Source organism: Muscardinus avellanarius (genome assembly GCF_963383645.1).
Source record: "Muscardinus avellanarius genome assembly, chromosome: 13".
Lineage (NCBI taxonomy): Eukaryota > Metazoa > Chordata > Mammalia > Rodentia > Gliridae > Muscardinus > Muscardinus avellanarius.
In genome coordinates, this window is record NC_137799.1 from 69,578,336 (window position 1) to 69,601,853 (window position 23,518).

General features: G+C 34.1%; 1 protein-coding gene across 2 annotated transcripts in view; it reads left to right on the forward strand.

Annotated features, from left to right (window-relative positions):
* The window catches only part of RFX3 (regulatory factor X3), a gene marked incomplete at its 3' end in the record, with an annotated part of 187,571 nt that overhangs the window by 46,554 nt on the left and 117,499 nt on the right, over positions 1–23,518 (forward strand). For both annotated transcript variants that reach the window (XM_080709261.1, XM_080709262.1), the window contains exon 3: positions 22,859–22,956. In XM_080709261.1, the coding sequence (XP_080565387.1) occupies positions 22,859–22,956 (98 nt within the window). The remainder of the gene's footprint in view (positions 1–22,858; positions 22,957–23,518) is intronic.

Consider the following 23,518-nt stretch of genomic DNA (forward strand, 5'->3'; position numbering starts at 1 on the left):
ATATGACTCTGGGAAAATACTAACCATTTTGAGACTCAAGTTCCTTAACTATAGATTATGTATAATAATATTTAGTTCATATATAGCTAAAGTATTACCATTTATATAAAAATTTAGCATAGTAACTGGTTTTAATAAGCCTTTAATAAAGTTATATATCTTTTTATTTTTTTATTGGTACATTGTATTCATACATCTTAATGGGGTATAAGATGAAAAATTTATATATTTATTTTTTATAATGACAATCATTCCTCTGTATTTGTGGAGGACTGGTTCCAGGAAACTTTATGAATTTTGTGGATGCTCAATTCCCTTATATAAAATGGTACAATATTTGTATATATAACTTATACATATTCTTATACATACTTTAAATCATATCAATTAATTATAATATTTCATGGTACAGTATTAATGCTAAATAAGTAGTTATTATTCTCTGTTTAGGGAATAAAGACAAGAAAAAAAAGTCTGCTTGTTCAGTATGGACACAAGTTTTTCTTGAATATTTTTGATCCATACTTAATAGACCCCACAAATGTTGAAACTGTTAGTATAGAGGGCCATTATTTTCATCAGTGTTAGTTGTAATAGTAATAGGGATAGTATTTTCTGATCTAACAGAGGACATAGGATCTTTTTTAAACTTTTTTGTGGTACTATGGATAAAACTAAAGGACATTTTACCTCTGAACTACACTCCTAGCCCTTTTATTTTTTATTTTAATACAGCGTCTCACTAGGTTGCTGAGACTGGTCTTGAACCTGAAATTCTCCCGTCTCAGCCTTCCAAATACTGGGATTATAGGCATGTACCACCATGCCTGCCTTTAACCTTTTCTATAACATTAAGTCTTTAGATATCCTTCTTTTTTCTTACTTCCAAGCAGCTTTTCTTCTATAGCTGTCTTAATCTAAAACCTATGTTGCTTTTATTTTCTTTCCTAAGCAGAAAGTTCTTGTTTTGAACTAGATTGAATGAAGGAGGCTCAGGCTGTAAGAGCTGACATCTGCTTCTTCTCTCCCAGAGTGGTGGCAGTGGTGTACCCCTCCTCATCAGGGGCACTTAGTATCCTCACCATAGTGATTATAGATATGACAGAAGATCTTTCTATAAAGATCAGTATTTTAGTCTGTTTTGTTTTACTACAACAGAGTACCAAAGACTGGATAATTTACAAAAAAAAAATGTTTTTCACAGTTCTGGTGACTGCAGTATCCGTTATCTGGTGAGGGCCTTCATACTACATCATTCCATGGTGGAAGGTGGAAAGGCAAGAGAGGATGAGAGTGAGAAAGTGAGCAAGAGAAAGCTCAACTCAATTTAATAACAAGTCCATTCCTATGATAAAAGATCCAGTTTGAGAAAATAAGCCCACCCCATGATGAAGATATTCATCCACAAAGTCAGCACCCTTAGGACCTTATCACCTCTTAAAGGTCTCACTTCTTTACACTGTCTCACTGGGGTTTAAGTTCCCAAGACATCAACTTTGTGGGACACCTTCAAATTACAGCAATCAGGAATACCATTAATATTTTATACAGCTCATGAAATACAATAGTTTGGTTTAAATGTTGTTGTCTGGTACAATATAAGACTTTAGGAAATTAAGGTGAAAATAATATATTAATAGCTAACCTCATTAGATTTTGAGTTTCTGGTTGGAAGAGGCTTAAACTATTCCAAAGGATCTCTGAGAGTTTAATTTTTTCTTCAACAGATAATTTACTTTGTAAGACTTTATATAGATACATTTTAGTTGATTCTATAGTTTTGTTCTTAGAAATAATTTCCTGTTTACATCTAATTGTCTATCAAACTATGAGTTTCAACATTAGTACTTATTTTTTTAACTTGAAAAGTTCAGTTTATCCTAAACTTTTTTACATTAGCATAGAATGGGAAACTTCAGGATAACTGGCACTTCTATTTACTTATAATTGGAACAATTTAGAACATAGTTTAAGCAGAGCAAATACTATCTTAGTCTTATTTGTGTTGCTATAACAAAATACATGAGTCTTGGTTATTTATAAAAGTACTTCATAAAGAAAGGAGGTGTATTTAGCTCAAAGATTGGAGGTCCAAGAGCTAGACATTGAGCTCTGCTTAGTTTCTGGTGAGTGCCTCATGGCAGATGGAATCATTTGGTATGAAGCATGTGTAAGAGAGGTGATGATGCAGATGAGACCAAGAGGAGGTTCCAGTTGTGCTATATTGTAACCCATTCCTACTGCAACCAGTCCAGTTTTGCACACTCCTACAAGAAAAGCATCAATCCCTCTTAAAGGCCCAAACACCTCTCAACACTTTACATTGGGAAATAAGCTTGATCCTGAGTATTGGTAAGGAAAGAGCATGTTCAAATCATGGCATATATAATTTCTCCAAAGCATATAATAGAAATTCTTTCTCTGTTTTAAAAATTCACCCTCATAATAAAAGATCTTAATATATAGCTGAGGTTATTTACCATCAGTGCCTGAAAGAGAAAATTTGATGTCTGAATTATTTGTAGTATGTGCTTGCCAAGGTTATTTTATCAGAGGGAGTGACTTATTATTATTATTATTATTATTATTATTATTATTATTTTTTTTTTTTTTTTTGCTGTACTGGGGATGGAACCCAGGGGCCTTCTACATCCGAGCTACAACCCCAACCCTATTTTTTATTCTTTATTTTGAAACAAGGTCTCACTGAGTTGCAAAGGGCCTCACTAAATAGCTGAGGGTGTCTGCAAACCTGCAATCCTCCTTTCTCAGCCTCCCAAGTGCTGGGATTACAGGCATGTTCCACTGTGCCTGGCTTACGGAGTGACTTTTGAACTAAGATTTGAGGAATAATGGTTACAATGGGGGAAGTAAATGTGTTTTTGAGAAAAGTGTGTAGGAAGACCTGGTGCAGGAGAAAATCTTATTGAGTTTATGCAGCTGAAGCAGGGTGGGAATGGAGAAAAGAGTGGGAGGGTAAGTGGTAAGAGGTGCGGTGGGGTGTCACATGACCAGATACCTTTGGCATCTTGAGCTTATGAATCACATTTTAGTCTTTATTATAAGCTCTTTAAGTTTTTGATAATAGCTATCAATTTGAAGTTGTCCCTATTCTACTTTTGTAAAATTCTAGTTGAAATAATGAATCATAGTAATGGAAGCTTACATGTACTGAGCATCTATTGTGTACTATTTTCTGTGCTTAATACATGTCTCATTATTTCTAAGGTTTAAAACATCACTCTAGGTAGGTAGTATTTATCTCCTTTTTACCAGTGAGGAAACTCGGGATCAGAAATTAAAATAACTTGCTTTAGATAAAAATGATTTGATTTTGGAAACTTGTGCTTACATTTCACCAGTAGATTCTCAGGCAGTAATTACAGTGAATTTTTGTGAGGTTGATGTTATATATTTCTTTTAGGAGTGTAACATATTCATGTTATCTGCTTAGGGAATTATTCTGTCATGGAGCCAGAAAATATATGGAAAGTAATGAATCTTCAATATGTACTGAAAGAGTCTACTAGCTTATACAAAACTGAACTTTTATGACCAAACGATTTTGTGTGTGTAGGCGGTAAGGACTTGGCTCTTGTTGACTTGGCATCCTCTTACCACAGATAATAGCTCCTGATATGTCCTTGAATAATCCCTAGGTATTTATACAACATAGTTTGAGAATCATCTCTCTTGGGTCCTTTTGTAGTGAGTTGTTTATTAGAAATCATTAAGTTCTTTACCTGTATTAAACCAGTATATCAGAGGCTTAATTTTATGGAACCAGTACATTTTCTAGTCATGAAAAATGATTATTTTCACATTCCTTTTTTTCAGGATTGATTTTTGAAATAGAGTCACTTATTATATCTTTTTATATTTTTAAACGTGTTGAAACCAGTTAAAGACATTCTGAAAAAACTTATAGTTCATTTTTCTTGGGTCCCTTATCAACGGTTGGACATCCTATTTGGAGAAATCAGTACCTCTCTCTTTGCTTTGGCTGCCTATTAAGTAAGTGCTAAATCCTAAATGATGCTTAACTAACATACCTTCCTTCAGCCATGATTTTTTTTTCAACCAAGAGTCAAACTCAAGGCATTTGACTTCATAATATGAGCTTCTGTATTCTATCCCCAGAGATGAAACAGTTAGAGGAATTATTAAAAAAATATACTGCTGAATGGTATAAACCCACTGACATAGCTGTTTTTCAACATAGCAGTTCCATGGAAAGAACAGAATATGATTTATGTCAAGAAGGATTAATTTTAGCTATTATAGTACCTTTATATTATCCCATGAGCAAATGTAATAAATCAAATAAGAATATCTGAGGTATAAAAGGCTATTTGAGCAAAATAACTAGCAAATAAAAAAATGTGAACCTTAGATGGGTATGGTGGTGCATGCTTGTAATCCCAGTACTTGGGAGGCTGAGATAGGAGGATTGCACAGGTTCAAAGCCAGCCTCAGCTACTTAACGAGGCTCTCAGCAACTTCGTGAGACCCTGTTTCTAAATAAAATAAGTCTGGGGTGTAGCTCAAAGGTAGAATGCTCCTGGGTTCCACCCCCAGTACCAATAAATAAATAAATAAATAAATAAACAAACAAATAAAGTAAGCCAGGCGTGGTGGCACACATTTGTAATCCCAGCATTTGGGAGACTGAAACCGGAGGGTCACGTTTCGCAGACAGCCTCAGCTACTTACTGAGGCTCTTTGCAACTCAATGAGACCCTGTTTCAAAATAAAGAATAAAAAATAGGGCAGGGGGTGTAGTTCGGAGGTCGAATGCCCCTGGGATCCATCCCCAGACCCGCAAAAAAAAAAAAAAAAAAAAAAAAATAGGGCTGGGAGTGTAGTTTGAAGGTAGAACGCCCCTGGGTTCCATCCCTACTACTGCAAAAAAGAAGAAGAAGGAGAAGGAGAAGGAGAAGGAGAAGGAGAAGGAGAAGGAGAAGAGAAAGCTTCTACACCCTATGTAAACCGTGATCCTAAGTATGAAAGTTGATCAATATAAAACCTTTAAGAAAAGATTTTGGGGATATAGCTCAGTACTGTGAGAAACCCACTTGGCTTCCATAGCAGGTACCATTTTCTAGCATGCACAATGCCTTGAATTTCATCATGTGCATGGTGAGAGGTAAGGATTTAGTTCCATCTTTCTACAGCTGGATAGCCAGTTTTCCCAATACCATTTGTTGAAAAGGAAATCTTTTCTCCAGCGTATGAGTTTGGCCCCTTTGTCATAGAATCATTGACTATAAGTATGTGGGTTTGTTTGTATCTTCTATTCTGTTCCATTGGTCTGTATACCTGTTTGTGCCAATACCATGCTGTTTTTTTTAACTATTATTCTGTAGTATAATTTGAAAATAAGGATTGTGATGCCTCCTCCATGGTTTTTATTGCTGAGAATTGTTTTTGCTATTCTGAGTCTTTCTCCATATAAAATTCATGATTGATTTTTCTAGGTCTATGTAGAATGTCGTTGGTATTTTGATAGGAATTGCATTGACTCTGTAGATCACTTTTGGCAGAATGGCCATTTTGATGATATTTATTCTGCACATCCATGAGCAAAGGAGATCTTTCCGTCTTCCAAGGTCTTCTTCAGTTTCTTTCTTTAATGTTTTATAGTTTTCATTGTAGAGGTCTGTTACCTCTTTGGTTAGATTTATTGCTAGGTATTTTATTGGTTTTGAGGTTATTGTGAATGGAATTGTTTTCTTTATTTCTTTCATTGTGGATTCATTGTTGGTAAATAGAAAAGCAACTGATTTCTTTAGATTGATTTTGTATCCTGCAACTTTGCTGATTTGGTTACTCAGCTCCAGTAGTCTTTTGGTTGAGTTCTTTGGGTCGTGTAGATAAAGGATCATGTCATCTGCAAATAAGTATAGTTTTAATTCCTTTCTTCCTATTTGAATTCCTTTGATTTCCTTCTCTTGTCTTATTGCTGTGGCATGAGTCTCAAGGACTATTGAAAAGGAGTGGTGATAGTGGGCATCCTTGTCTTGTTCCTGATTTTAGGGGAAATTCTTGCAGTTTTTCCCCATTCAATATGATGTTGGCTTTGGTTTCATTGTATATTGCCTTAATGATATTGAAATATGTTCCTTCTATTCCAATTTTCCCTAGTGTTTTTAACACGAATGGTGTTGGATTTTGTCAAATGCATTTTCAGCATCTATTGATATGATCATGTAATTTTTGTTTTTAGTTTTATTTATGTGGTATATAATGTGTATTTATTTGTGTATGTTGAACCAGCCTTGCTTTTCTGGGATGAAACCAACTCGGTCATGGTGTACAATTCTCTTGATATGGTTTTGAATGTGTATAACTAGTATTTTGTTTAGAATTTTTGCATTTATGTTCATCAAGGATATTGGTCTGTAATTTTCTTTTCTTGAGGTATCTTTATTTAATGTGATACTGGCCTCATAGAAGGGGTTAAGGAGAATTCCATCTCTTTCAATATCCCAAAACAAGTTGTGAAGTATTGGGATTAGTTTTTCACTGGAGGTTTTGTAGAATTCAGCTAGAAACCCATCAAGGCCTGGGCTTTTTTTTTGATGGCAGAATTTTTATTGCTGTTTCTATTTCTTTGCCTGCTGTTGGCTGGTTTAGGCTTGCTTTTTCCTCTTTTTTCAATTAAGGTAGATTATATGTGCTTAGAAATCTATCAATTTCTTTCATGTTTTCCATCTATTGGAGTATAAATTTTCAAAATAGTTTCTGATAATCCTTTTAATCTCCCCACTGTCTGTGGTGATGTCTTCATTTTCATTTCTGATTTTAATTATTTGAGTTGATTCTCTTTTTCTTTTGGTTAAGTTGGCCATGGGTTTGTCAATTTTATTAATATTTTCAAAGAACCAGCTTTTTATTTTGTTGATTCTTTAAATTATTTATTTATTCTCTATTTCATTTATTTCTGCTCAGATTTTAATTATTTCCTGCCTTCTGCTGGCTTTGGAATAGACTGTTGCAGTCTCTCTAGGTCCTTGAGATGTGTCATTAGGTTGTTTACTTGGCAACACTGTTCTTCTTATGTGGGCACTCATGCTGTTAACTTTCCTCTTAACATCACCTTCAAAGTGCCCCATAGATTTTGGTATGTTATGTCTCTATTTTCATTTGATTCCAGGAATTTCTTTATTTCTCCCCTTATTTCTGATCATACCCCCTCATCATTCAGTAGCATATCCTTCAATCTCTATATATTTAAATAGTTTCTTTTGGTCTTCCTGTTGTTGATTTCTACTTTCATTTCATTGTGGTCTGAAAAGATGCAGGTAATTATATTACATCTTTTGAATTTGCTAGTGCTTTCTTTGTGGCCCAGGATGTGATCTATTTTAGTGAAGGTTACATGGGCTGCTAGAAGAATGTATATTCTGAACAAAAAGAACTAGCAACAGTGTGAAGAAGAAAAAAAGCAGTCCTGCTAATTTACATATATACAGTCCAATCCCATATAATATCTGTATGTCTGTTTATTGTGGTAGATTCTGGAGTATATTCCAATATTTCTCATTTGCTCTGTAACCTATTGTCAGCTTTTGGACTCATTTCATGAGTGTTTGTTCCCCTTTCTCGCTTGTGATAGCTTTGTGTTTAGGTGTCAGGGCATCCATCAGGTGTCACTCAGGCCCTGGTCTCTGTGCTCTCCAACCCATGCTCTACGCTCTCCACCCTGGGCTCTATAATCTCAGGCCTTGTGCTCTGTACCTTCCTACGCTGGGCCTACACCCCCTTTCCTCACCCAGACAGTGTTCAGTGTAGTCTTGGAGCGACCCCTTGTGACTCTGTTCAGGTACCACACCTTGAGGACTATGAGCTTTTTCTGTGTCTCTGGAGAATCTAACTGGACTACCTTCAGGAGGGGCCACCAGGTCTTAGCCCATCTGGGTCTTGCGGCTGCTCTGGGCTGCTCTAGGTGGTCTTCTACTGAGTACGAGTAATGCAACACAATTCTTGCTTTCCTGTGGGCTAGGTCTCTGGAGGGCACAGTGCACTGCTGCCAGACACAGTGCACCATTGCATGTCCCGCCTCCGGTGAGTGCACAGGCTTTGGGATCTTTTTCTGAGTCCCTGAAGTGTGGTGCTGGTCGCATAAGATGTTGGAGCTCTGCCGTTGCTTTCTGCACCTCAGATTCTTGGATTATTTGTTGGGATTTCTTGAGTCTGCAGCACTAGAGCTGGCAATCCTGGTTCAGGCCAATACCCTGAGATGGCACAGGCTGCCACACCAGGTCAGTCAAGCACTCGGGCTTTTTGCAGTGTATCTCATATTCAGAGTACTGGATATCCTTCTACTGTGGTTCCCATTGTGTTTTGGTTTGTCAGTGTCTTCCACTGCTTATTTATTTTGTTTGTCAAGATGCTGCCTTCTTAGTAGTTGAACTTTATTTATTCCAGCTACTGAGGTATGCTGCATCCTGCAGTTGCCATTTTGAATCTCATAATCTTAAATTTTAAATGTTGCCTTAAAAAGTTATATTTTATTTCTGAAAGATGGGAGTTTAACAGATAATTTTAAAGGTGAGCCTTAAACTGAAAATAATTATATACATATTATTTTTATATGTCTTGTTAACAAGTTGGTCAAGCTCTCTTTTTCTTTGTTTAATCATTTATTGCCTATTAAATTTTTTAATTTGTGCTCATATGCTTGTTTTGTTCATTGACATTTTTATTTCTGAGAGTCTTTGAAATTTTAGTTTGTAAAGTAGATAGTAAGAAAACATTTAATTAGAGAATAGATAAAAGATACAAAGAGATATTTTACAAGAAGAATATATAAATAGCAAGTAAGCTAACAAGATGATGTTTAAATCATTAGCTATAAATAAAATTTAAATTAAAAGCCATAGTGAGATATCATTGTATATCTGTCAGAATGATTAAAGTACAAAAAATAGCCACAATACTAAAATTTTGGAAAAGTGTAGAGAAACTGGATTATTAATTGCTGGTGAGAATATAATAGCGTACAGAAATTAAATTTAAGATTATAAAAAAACTCATACATAAGTATTTGGTTTCTAAGGAATTCATAAATTTTTGTTTGGTGTTGATGTAGTTGAGCCATGATAATCATGATTCCAACAGTGGATTACAATGGAATTTAATCGATTTCTCTGGTGGTAGCCTGGGCTTGTGAGGTTTGGCAAGAGAAGTTGTGTCTCTCAGGCGGCAGCCTTGAGATTACATATAGTTCTTCCTCCCATATGGTTCTTCCTCCCCCTTCTCTTGCTCTTGCTTCTGGCCTCCATCATGTGAGAGCAAAGCCGTGTGCTTTCCCTCTCTCCACTTCCCGCAACCGTAGTCTGAAATCCACAGTTCCCAGCCTCATGTGAACTGAACCATGAGCAAATAAATCTTCTGTCCTCTGCATTATATGGCAAGGTCTTTAAATTATAGATGGGAAATGCTGACTCACACATGCAGCAACCAATGAATAAAGAAAATATAATGATCTAAAGAGAATGACAGGAAAACAAAAGGTGATATAGAGAATGTCAATGTCTGATGTATACTTAGTAAGGATGTGCGAGTAAAGAGAAAAAACAGTGAGTTGATGGGAGGGAGGGAACAACAGAAAGTTGGTAATGGGGTGGTACCTTGAAGAAGTTCCACTCAATTCTAATTTATTTGTCACTGAAATAGAAATAATTTATTTGATGTTCCAGTTAGCATCTTAGAGCTACAGTCTAAGAGATTGGCCATGTCATTTAGAGGAAAGAAGATTATTTTCTTAAGGTTTCAGTCTCAGTTCATGTGAGACTGGGGACCATATATCTCAGGGCATGGCAGCAGGAGGTAGAGGGAGGACACATGGGCTGTGCTCCTCACATTATGGATGTTGGATCAACAGAGAGAGCAGGGGGAGGAGGAAACATATAATCCCCAAGGCTTCACCCCCCAGGACCCACCTGCAGCCAGAACCTACTGGCCTGGTTCACCACCCAGATAAATCCATCACAATGTACTTGTTTATTGCTGAGATTACAGCCTTTATGACTCAATTACATAACTTCATACATTAATGAATGAGCTCCTTAGGGGACATTTCATATCTTACTATAACACCTGGGATTGCAATAGGATCAAATAAGAAGATCTCTTTAGTAGCATGTTGTATACTTCAAAGTGTTTTATTGATATGAAGACAAATGATTTATATGGGAAAGACTTTAGGAACTGGAGATAGAAAAATAGGTCTAAAGGGTACTGTTTCTTAAATTATGGTATTTGGATATGTTCTTAGGTATCGTGTGTGTGTGTGTGTGTGTGTGTGTGTGTGTGTGTGTGTGTGTGTAAATACTCTATAATGAAGCTATGAATTACTCTAGGTTATCTGAATGACTGTCATGTTACTAAAACAGTCATTTGATTTCAATGTATTTTTCACGTATTTATGATCTCTTTAATGCTAGGTTGATCTATCTGAATGTCTCAGACCAATACAAAATAATAGAAACTGCCTTAGATTGAGACTAATCAAGGTTAAATGATGGGCACTTTGAATAAAAAAGATGCTTCCCTGTCTCAGTTGGCTCCACAACTGTCAGTTTGTTATTTCTTGATATTATTTTGTGGAACACTAGGGGTCAGCAGTCAGGTTCCAGAGAAGCTTGCAAAACTCCCAAGCTAGATTATGTCACCTTATGCAATTGCACTCTCCTAGCCCCATGTACCTTTCCCTCATGGACTGCTTCATTAATATAGTTTCAATCAATTTATATTATTCCTGTCTCTCCCCAGAAGTATATTGTAAGCTGATGACCCAGGACCATTTGCCTTTTCATTCTCACTGTAGTCCTAACTACCACATAATATATCTCTGACATCAGTAGGTGCTCCATAGTTGTTTGCTGATTTAATACATGAACTAATTAGTGACCAGTTGATAGTAATTGAAAATGCTTTAACTGAGCCAGGTGTGGTGGAGCACACTTGAAATCCCAGTACTTGGGGCCTGAGATGGGAGGATCAGGGTTCCAGGCCAGCCTCAGCTACTTTGTGAGGCCCTCTCCAACTTAGTAAGACCCTGTTTTAAAATAAAGAATAAAAAATTGGTCTGGGAGTGTAGCTTAGAGGTAGAATGTCCCTGGATTCAATCCCTAGAACCACACACACACACATAGAAATGCTTTAATTACATATTCAGTATTAAATATTTACATATACTTATTTACCCACTCCATATTTTAAACAACATAACTTCTAAAACGTGTAGGCTCAGGTTTGTGCAAGAAGACTTTTAGAGTATGGGGAGAAAATTTCAGATTTTCTATTTCTATGTTTGTTTTATCCAAAAAGAAAAAAAGAGAGCCAAGATACAAAAATTATGTAAATCACATGTATAAAAGAGGTATCCAGAAGGAAAAGAAGATGAAGGTGTATATCAGAGGCAGAAGGACCCTGCATTCTATCCCAGCACCCCAAACAAGCAAAACAAAAAGCATTGGATATGAGTGGGGAAATGATTCTCTTTTCCATTTTTTCTTTGCTTGAGTAGTCATTGATATGTTTGTTGTATCATATCTAAAATGTCTCTCAAATGTTTGCTAGTATCTCCTAACCCCTACATATATACTTAAAGATAAAATAATGGGTAGCTCTATTAGGTTGCTGCCTTGATATTATTTTAATGATGTAATAATAAAAAATGGAAAGTATTAGTTTTCTTCTTGTCCTTTTAAAAGATTTTTGAAAGAAACTTAAGTTGAGGAATCATTTTAAAAAAAGATATAAGTATATAATAGATGCTACGTGGAAATGTCATAGTTTGAATACTAAGGAAACACACTTTTAACAAGAATTTGAGTACCATTAGGTTTTTAGGGAGGCTATCCCTGGAAATACCAGGAGGATATTAGGAAAGTGAGATAGGGAGAAGCTTTGCTCAATATGGATTTTATTATTATACAAGTTACTAGTGTGGATAATTGGAGAAGGATAACAATGGAGAAATCCAGGACCATTGTTGTACCACATCTCAGAATTATTCCATTTGAGTGGTAAGAAAGCCGAGGGTTAGTCTTTAGCAGAGGCATATCTATGTAGGTGGATATGCTAGGAGCTGAGAAATCTCAAGCCAAAGGAATGCAGCTGTTGTAGTGAGAAGCTAGGCTCTTGTACTTGGGAGTAATAAGGTGAATGTGTAGTCATGCCCCATAGCACATAACATTTGCTATATATATATTAGAAGAATAAATACCTTTGGCAATATTTATTATGGTTAAACATTTTCAGACATACAGATTTTATAGTCATTTTTAGTATTGCTCTCCAAAGTCTTCAAGCTGCAAAGAGTCCTTTCAGTTACTACTTGACTATTATCTTTTTAGATCTTTTCTCATTGGACAGAGATTACTGAAGGCCTCTGTTCCCATGATAGTATTTCAGCTATTTGAATAAAGACTATTATTACTTCCTACGCTAGCCTTCTGTTCTCTACTAACCCACATTATTTTAGGCTTCCTTTTTAAACCATTTCCCAGTCATTTATCAATTTATATTATTCTTTCTTAGACTTTATCTAGCTTCTGTTCATATTATTTAATTTGATAAGTCTATTTTCCATAACTGCTTTTTCAAGATGATACATTTATTAAAGAGGAGTCTTATATAATTTAAATTTTTGGCCACATGCAAAATTTTATATTTGATTAATAATGTATCATTTCATTGAATGGGAATTTAAATGATTTGAGTTATACAAATCACTGAAATTATTACAAAGTCTTAGCATATCTATATCAATTATTTGATAGTTATTATATCTTAGAGCTGTAAGTGGAAATACTGATTTAATTCTAAATACTTTGTTCTAACATAAATAAAGTATTAAATTAAATAGTAGGAATTAACTATGCTGCTAAAAAATTGAATCGGTTACATTATTAGGTAAGTATCTAAATTTATTTGCCTTATCTTGTTAACTCCATTGTAAAAACATCTCTTGCTAAACTGTAAAAAGAAACATCTGAATTTAAAAAGATGAAAGCCATGGTAAACTAGACAACTCTGATATTTGGAAAACTCATTGGCAATATCATCCAGGTCTCATTTCATTGATACATACCTATAGTAGCAAATAAATTGAATCATTTTGCTTCTATTCAGTTTTTCTCTTAAACAGAGTAAAATAATTTGGTAATTAGTTTGCTTTATTATAAAGGACTCATGTCAAAATAATAATTAAAAAATTTTTCTTTGTACTTACATTCTTTTTTTTTGTGTGTGTGTGTGTGTTACTAGGGATGGAACCCAGGGGCCTTCTGCCTCTGGGCTACACTCTCAGACCTATATTTTTATATTTTATTTGGAAACAGGATCTCTTAAGCCAGCTGAGGCTGGCTTCGAACCTGCCTGATCCTCCTGTCTCTGCCTCCCAACCACAGGGATTACAAACATGCGCCACCATGCCTGGCTGTACTTATATTCTTGGTTATTATACTGCAGATGTTTTATCTTACTGTTGTGGCCACATGATATTATTATATTATTATTTAAAACCTAATAAGTTACTATTTAACTTTCACACACACACACACACACACACACACACACACACACACACACACACACACCAGAATGAGGAGTGAATTACTTATCTGGAAATTATAAAATAAAACATTTAATCTCAGTTTGCAGTTGCATTCTGAAAGTATTTTTTGTTAGAGAAATGCAAAAGTGGTTTGTATATATATTTCTTGTGCAATTTACTTGTGTAAATTTTCTTTCAAGATAGCTTTTTAAAATTTACATAATTCAGTTATACATGAGATGGCTGATAAATAAGAACAACTTATAGGAGGAAAGCTTTATTTAACTCAGGTTTATTTGGTTTTAGAGGCTCAGTCCATGGTTGGCAAGCTGCAAGACAGAAATATGACAAAGGACAGCTGCTCATCTCATGGCAGCTGGGAAGCAGAGGTAGTGAAAGGAGACAGGGGCGGGAGGGAGAGACAGGAAGCAGCTAGGGACAGAGTCCTCAGAGCCACTTCCCAGTGACCCACCTCCACCAGCCACACCACACCTGCCTACAGTTGCCACCCAGCAAATCCATTTAATTTATTAATCCATCAGCAGATTTATGCACTCCTGGGATTAGAGCCCTGATTCAATTATTTCACCTGTGAACATTTTTGCATTGCCAATACATGACTGTTTCCAAGGAACATTCTATATTTAAACTTAACACATTCCTTCTCTTGCCTTTAGAAGCCTGTTTCACCTCTTCCACGTAGCTTCTGTTCTTTGATGCTTGTCTATTTTTTTGAAGATAGATGGTAGGCATCTAAGAATGACTTTTTTACATCCCTCTTTCTCGGGGTCAGGAATGGAAGAGAACAAATTAGGACCTTACTTAACACTCTGTTTCAGCCTTCACATGATTCTACTTGAAGTCCAGTGTAATAGTAGTACCTAGAGTTTCCTAACATCTTCATATTATCTGTAAGAATCACACAATTTAAATGAATAATTCCTATAAAGCTTAAGTTTCATGTTTAACTATAGTCCTAGTGAAGAAATAGGCTCTAGGCTGTTTATTTGATTTTAACCTGACAAAAGTATCATTTATTTAAAGGCTATAAGAAACTATATCTAAAAATCTAATATTTCCTGAAAACACAGAAGAAGCTATATAGCGTATAATTCATAAGGTCGTTTTATACAAGGCCAGTAAGTGAATTTATAATATATGTAAACCAATTCCATTTTATGTCAAAATCAATTGCCATTTAGAGTAACAATAATACTTTGTATTTTTAGTTTCTCTCTCCTTTTTTCCCCTTGGTGCTAGTGACCAAACCCAGCACCTTGTACATGGTAGGCAATGTTCTACTACTGAGCTATGCACCTACCCCAAATACACTGTTTTTTTGTCTTTCCTATTAACACACTCTTTGATGTAAGACAGCCATTATTCCTAGAAGAAAAACAGTAATTTTGTAGTGAACTTTGAATAGCCCAGGAAGAATTCTGTAAATTCGTGTTAAGGATTCAGGAAAACTTCTTGTTCTTTCTCAGTAATTCCATGCAAAAGAGTTTAAGTAACGTTTATCCCACAACCTATCTTGCTACTCAAGCTCTGTTGTTTTTGTTGTTGTTGTTGTTATTGTAAAATGATCCTATGGTCATAAAGCATAAGCATCCTTTACCTACAATTTATGTGAAACATTCATAATACTTGGCATGTTCTTTCTTGGCAAGATTTATTAAATAGCCTGTGGCATATAATTTATTTGTTTTTTACCAAGACTGACACATATGTTTTTAGGTTTATGATTTCTGTTTTCATAATCCTCAGTTTGTGGATCATTTTTGTCCTTAAGCTTTTTCGTTTCTAGCATATCCTTGCTATAATCCCTTGACTTTCTGATTTGCCTTTCCTCAGTCCCTTTATTTTCCTATAGTTTTACTGGTTCAAAAGTAGGGAGTTCTGTTCCTTTTCTCACAGAGTGACTTTCTAATTGCCTCTGCTGTTGTTATGGATGTCTGTCTTCCCATATGTCCTTTTGTTAATACTTTTGATTATGTGGATTTTTCCCTCCTACCTCATATTTGGTTAGTCACATAGCAACCTCTAACATAACTATTCCAATATTTCATTTAAAAATGTCTGCTTAGAGTTCTCATATCTTTTGTAGGCCTATTGTTGTAATTTTAATACAGCATTTGACTTCTTAGAACTAAGGTTTGAATTATTTGATGTCAACTAGATGCACAAGGTGCTTTTCTATGAGCAGAGCAACGAAAATCTTGCATAATGAAGAACTTTTCATAAAGTTAGTAGAATGGGTCTTAGCTGACTAATGAGCTTAACAATTATAAATTGTCTTATTTACTATTGAAAAGGATTTATGTTTCGAAGTATGACTCATTTTATTTTTCTTGAAGCATATCCAAAATAACACATTATATAAATTTGTCCTAAAAATGTACTAATTGATTCTGTCGAACTAGCACATTTTCCTGTGGTTTGTAATTTGTTTTGGTATTCACTTCTTTAATAAGTAATATAAATTATGAAATATGTACACAAAATAAGCAAATACAGTCACAATACATTTGAATAGTAATATGAAATGTTTCCACTTACTTAAATATTTATCATTATGTGAGCACTGTCTCCTTAATTAACTAGTTCTCAATGAATATAGATATACTACTGTATATATTTATATTTGGGGGGATACTTTTTCCTTTACATCACAGATAAATTTCTGGTAAGAATACAATCACAATTAGAATTCATTACTTTCAACATCCTGATATACCAGATAACCTTTTAAATATAAGTTCAAGGTTATTTTTAACTTGATATATTCAGGTCAGTCTTATTCATTGAATAGTTAGTTATAGATATTTTTGGTTATTTCTGTTAATTCCACCTTTTTCCATTTCTTTTATTTTTGTGGTACTGGGAATTGAACCCAGGTGTCTTCTACCTTTGAGCTATACTCCCATCCCTATTTTTAATAATATAGATTTTGCAAAGATGGGTGGTAAATAGAGTTATTGAGAGTAGGAATGAAATACCTACAGGATGTTACTTTCCACATCTCTTTTAGGAATGTTTATCCAAATAGTTTGTGAAACAAAGTAATGACAATATAGACAACAAGTTTATAATATATAACAATTTAGCAAATTTTAACAGAAATTAATGTGTAACATAAGAACGATATAAAATAATATTTGAATAATTCACATCAGAGATATCTTAGAATGAAAAAATAACATGCAATTTTATCTGTGGTTTTTAATGCTGTGTTAAATACCATTAAAACTTCACTCTGGAATAATAGGAATATTCTTGGTAATGTTATTTTAAATAATATATACATACACTTGTCCACATTTAGAGGATACTACAAATTTTACAAACACTTGCTGGGCATTTCACACAATTATGTCATTTGCAGTGAAATGGATGGAACTGGAGAACATTATGCTAAGTGAGATTAGTCAGTCACAAATAATAAGAAATCGGATGGTCTCCCTAATATTATGTGGAATCCAGGGAGAAAATGAGTCATAGGAGGAACTCTAGATGAAGAAGGAGTTACTATAGATGAACAAATAAGGTGACCTGACTGAGAGGATGGAAGGGGGAAAGGGAAATTCTCTTATGCACAGGAAGTACTTTAACAAACATATCAATGTCAGTCACTAAGCCAAACATGAGAAGAAGGGAGGGGGAGGGAATGGGGCAAGAATTGGGTAAGGGCTAATTGGGTGATGTGTGCATGCATTCTTCCACCATCTTGTACCCCAATAAAATGTATGACTTCAGTGTACCAATAAAAATTTTAAAAAATAAAAAAGGGTCGGGGTATAGCTTACAGGTAGAATGACCCTGGGTTTAATCCTTAGTACCACACACATAAATAAATAAATAAATAAATAAATAAATAAATAAATAAATAAATAAGTAAAACAACAACAACAATAAAAAGATACCTCATCTCTCTCACCTCCTTTCAAGTCACTCAAAAGATTAACTATTTTAGAAGTTTGGTGTGTATCTATTTAGTCTCTTTTGTGTAAATTTATTTTATTTATACATGTACTTATATGCAGATATGCATGCATATATACATATATATTTGACCTGTATTAATATATGTAAATTTATATATAAACACAAATGTAATTGCACTAGAAGTATTACTCTGCAACATACCTTTTTACTTGGTAATATGTCTTAGAGAAATTGCATATAAATCTTATAAATCATATAAATCTTACTTTATTCCTTTAATACCAGCCACATATTCTATAGAATGGTTTTGCTGTAATTGATTTAATAACTCCATTTTCTCTAGTTATTATAAATTGCACCTTTTTGAAATAATACCATATGACAACTCTTCAGATGGTGAATTTTTCTGTACAAGAAATTCACCAATATATCAAATGAAAATATCTCTTTATAAGTTGCCTTCCAAAATTGCCTAAAGGCCATATTTATATTATTTCTTTCTAAATGTAAGCATGACTATTTTTTTAAAATTGTCAATCATTAAAATAATCCCTTTAATAATATTTATAATTCTAGAGTAAAAGATTATTTTCTTTTAATTTGAAATTCTGATTATTTTCATTTTGAGCTTCTAAAATCTACATTTATTGTTCATCTGTAATTTTAATTTTGTGACCTGCTTATTAATATACTTTACTCATTTTCTACTCTTTCAGATTTTATTGATTTATAGGAATTATCTATGTAAAGGATACTACACTAGATTTGTTGCAATTCGTATACTCATATATTTTTCAAGACTGAACTTTGTTGTTATTTGCCCCACACCTGTTTCTCTTTTATTTTCTTTCTTTGTTTCTTTTCCTTTTTTCTTTTGTTTAGTTCAAACATGGCTGGCTTCTATGGTGTCTGGCCCTTGGTAACTTTAGGAATATTTCCCTATTTTGAGATGACAAATATTTATAGTTTTGTTTTGTTTTATATTGATCTGTCTTTGCAGATCGGCTTCTTTCATTTAATGGTGTGAAATCTCATTTTTAAGTGTTTAATAATATTACATTTTTTGTATGTTCCACGGTTCATTTACCCATGTACCTACTATAGGGCAATATGCTTGCTACCAAATTTTGGTAATTATAAACAAAACTGTTGTAAACATGTATGTTCCAAGGCAAAAATATCATGGTGGAAGAGTATGGAAGAAAAAGCTGTTCACCTCATGGCTGAAGGGAAGAATGGGAAAAGGGAAGGAGATAAAGAGGGAAAGATGCAGGGAGGGAGATAGACCCTTTCAGGGCATGACCCCAGTGACTTACTTCCTCTAATTACCCCCATCTCTTACAGTTTCTACCACCTCCCAATAATACTATCAGATTATAAATTCCTGAAAGATACAAGTACTTCCCAAGAGCCTCACGTCTGAATAGCTATACTGAGAAACAATCCGTTTAATACAGCAACTTTTGGGAGACAGTTAAGATCTAAACCATAAAAGTAGTTTTCATCATGAGAGTCATATGTCTTAAGAAAAACAAAACTAAAATAAACTTACAGTATTTGGTAACCATATTTTAATTATATTGGTGTTATTTATAAACTATTATGTATTTCTTTTTTATACTTTTATTGCTGCATTGTAGTGTCACATCATAATATAAATCATAGTAATAGTTTAGATATTAGTCCTCTATTGGAGGAGTAGGTGGCAAAATCTTCTCCCATTCTGTTAGCTCTTGGTTGAGGTTCTTAATAGTTTCCTTTGCTGTACAGAAGCTCTTCAGTTTAATCAAAACTGCCTTTATTGATCTGCCTTTTAGTTTCTTGTGCCTTTAGGTCTTGTTGAGAAAGTTTTTAACTGTGTCTGTGTGTCAGGGTATTGGACCTATGCCCTCCTCGAGGACCCTCAAGGTCTAATTTCCAAGTCTTTGATCTATCTTGAATTGACTCTTGTGCAGGGTGAGACAGTGGTGTGTATTTCCATTTTATGCATATGGTTAACCAGTTTTGCCAACACCATTTGTTGAAGAGGCTGTCTTTTTTCCAGTATATGTTTTTAGTCCTTTTGTCAAGAATCAATTGGCTTTAAGTGTGTGGATTTGTTTCTGAGTCTTCTCCATTGGTCTATGTATCTGTTTTTGTGCCAGTACCATGTTGTAGGACTGATTTATTTTTTATATCTGTAAGGAATGACCTTGGTAATTTAATGGGAATGGCACTGAATCTGTAAATCACTTTTGAAAGTATGGCCATTTTGATGATATATAGTATACCTATCCATGGACATGGATGATCTTTCCATTTCTAAGGTCTTCTTCAACTTCTTTTTCAATATTTTATAATTTTATTTGTAGAGGTCTTTTGCCTCGGTTAAGTTTATTCCTAAGTATTTTATTTTTTGTGGGATATCCTGAGTGGAAGTGTTTCCTGGTTTACTTTTTCAGTGGATTTATGGTTGTTATACAGAAAAGCTTTCTATCTTTTAAGATTGATTTTGTATCCAGACACCATGCTGAATTTGTTAATCAGTTCAATAAGTCTTTTGGTCGAGTTTGTTGGGTTTTCTAAGTATAGTATCATGTCGTCTCCAAATAGTGAAAGTTTGAGGTCGACTCTCCCTATTTGTACTCCTTTGATTTCCTTTTCTTGCCTTATTTCTCTGGTTACAATCTTAAGTACCATATTGAAAAGAAGTGGTGATAATGGACATCTTTGTCTTGTTCCTGTTTTTAGGGGGGAATTCTCACAGTGTTTTCCTATTTAATAAGATGTTGGCTGTAGACCTATTGTAGACTGCCTTTATGATGCTGAAGTATGTTTCTTCTATTCCAATTCTCTGCAGTGCTTTTAGCATAAATGGATGTTGGATTTTGTCAAATGTTTTTTCAGCATCTATTGAAATCATCGTGTGATTATTGTCTTTGGTTCTGTTTATGTGATGAATTACATGGATTGAGAGGACTAATATCTAGACTATACAGAAAACTCAAGAAGCTAAGCACTAAGAAAATAACCCAATCAAAAAAAATGGACAAGTGAACTAAATAGACACTTCACAAAAGAAGAAATTCAAATTTCTAATAAATGCATGAAAAAAGCTCAATATGATTAGCAATCAGAGAGATGGAAATCAAAATTACCCTGATATTTCACCTAACTCCAATTAGAATGACAATCATTCAAAACATAAACCACAACAAATGCTGGTGAGGATGTAGAGAAGTGGGAACTCTAATACATTTTTGGTGAGACTGCAAATTAGTGCAACCACTTTGGAAAACTGTATGAAGGATCCTTAGAAAAATGGAACAAACTTGCCATATGATCCAGCAATACCACTTCTGGATATCTACCCAAAAGAATGGAAACCAAAACTACCAAACTAATGCCTATGTATCTATGTTCATAGCCACACAATTCACCATTGCCAAACTATGGAATCAGCCAAGATGTCCAACAACAGATGAATGGATTATAAAACTATGGGATATGTACACAATGGAATTTTATTCAGCCATAAAGAAAACACAGTTGCATCATTTGCAGGGAAATTGATGGAACTGCAGAACATTAAGCTAAGTGAGATTAGTCAGTCACAAAAAGTAAGAAATCAGATGCTCTCCCTACTATGCAGAAGCTAGGGAGAAAATGGGTTATAGGAAGAACTCTAGACAAAGAAGGAGATTCTACAAATGAGCAAATAAGGCAACCTAACTGAGGGGATGGGAGGAGGAAAGAGGCGAATTCTCTAAGGTTCATGATGTACGTTAACAAACATATCAAAGTCAATCATTAAACCAAACCTGAGAAAGAAGGAGGGGAAGGGAATGGGGCAGGAGTTGGGTAAGGGCTAATTGGGTGAGATGTGCATGTATTCCTTTACCATCTTCTACTCCATTGAGACATATTAACTACAGTGCATCAATAAAAATGAACAAAAAATCACAGCAATAGTGACATACCTGGACATAGCACTTGCTAGACTTTCCCAGTGCCCTCTCCATTACCCTTTCCCATAGTGGATATTGAGACTAACATTGGTGTTCTCATATATGCATAATGTCACTGAAAGTGAGTCCTTCCCTGATTCTTTCACCCCTTCCCCTAGAAAACCTGCCTGGCTACACCGGAGTTTCTTCATTATCTGAAGTTCTTGTATGTCAATAATATTAATAATATTTTCTGATTTCATTCTTTTTGGAAAGATACCCAGAGTGGTATAGCTAGATCATATGGTGGATCCATTCCCAATTTTCTGAGGAATTTCCACACTGATCTCCGTAGCACTGCACAAATTTTCAATAAAGCAAATAATTATATTAAAACCTCCAAGAAGCAAAATTTTTAGCATAAAAGCAAAGTTTGACAAATATTAACAGTCTATTATATATATGTATATAATATATATATATATAATCAAATTTTAAAATGTAGTATGAAATTGTAACATATACATTTTCTCCTTCAAAAAATTTTATTTTCTAGCTCTGTTCAATGAAAATAAAATGGAGAATTATAAATTGTAGTAGTCATTACTTACGGAGCCCAGAATATAGCATGTAAGTACAATTTTTTACAAAATGATACATTTTTTCTTTGAAGAAATGGATGGCTCCATATATATGGTAGGAAATATAAGATATAAGCCTATCATATCTTTTTATAAAATAAAGTAGGAGAGTTAAAAAAAGATACTGTGATTATTTCATAGAAACCAGTTTGAAGAGTCTACCATTAGCCAAAAAATAGGACATGTTTGAAACAACCATCACTAACAAAAAGATTGTCAGGAATCAGAAACACCAAATAATCGTAAGGGTAGAAACAGAAGAAAGCAAAACAAAAAATTTTATTAGTTATCTTTGGAGGATTAGGGATTAAAGTCATTGTTTTCAAATAAAAGAATCATATATTTGTCCTACTCATATTAGGAGCCTTATTTCAAGATAACTAAATAATTAATGAGAGAAATTCCTTCTTTTTGAATTTAACTAATAGCAGAATTGGACTACCACAATTTTACAAATTTTATTAATTAAACTATCTCTAGAAAATTATCTTTGATAGTTATTAATATCCTCAGGCAAAACATGGATAGGGACATTATAAGAATCCAGTTAAAAATACCCAATGCCATTGGTCAAACTTAACTGTACAAAGAAAGGTTGCTAGTTGTTGTATGTGAATTGCTATAATGTGATAGGAAGTATGCAACTTTTCAAAAATGAAACTTGTTCCTGTTCTGATGTTTATCCATACACTTAAGAAAACTTTGAGGCAAATGTACATTGTGTATTCTTTCTGTCAGGTCTACCTCTCACCACCATCCTAATGTTTATTTTTCAGGTACAGCAAGTACAGACTGTGCAGCAGGTACAACATGTCTATCCAGCTCAGGTGCAGTATGTGGAAGGAAGTGACACTGTTTATACCAATGGGGCAATGTAAGTTTTTATGTGAGCATCTTTAATTATCCCAATCAGAAATTGTGTACTTTTTAATACATCCCACTATTCCCAGTTTGTTTTCTTTTTTCATAGTTATTTTTTTTACTAGAATAGTTATTGAAATTAAACTTATGTTTAGAGATTTTGTTTATGTTTATACCTCAAAATCCATGTTTTAATATCTTAAAATTCTTTGCTTTTTGTTTATACATATGTTAAATTTGTGTAGATTCATTTTTTGTAAATTAGTATAAAACTAGCATTTTTGGAGTTTTGTGGGGTTTTTTTCACATTTACTAAGTTATTCTACGTAAAGATGCCTCATACTCTGTATATTTGGTTTTCCATTCTGTATCCGTTCCAAAGTAACTTATCTCCTTATTGTCAACAATAATATAAATTTATAATTTTTTAATTCTCTAGCTCCTTTGAATTAGGAGTCAGAAAGTTATTAAATAGTTTAAAAGCTCTTGAAAGTCATCAGGATTGTCTTCACCGTGGTTTACTATCTGACTCTTTTAATAAGCCAGCTCTCTGAGTGAACCTGAAATGAGTTCAC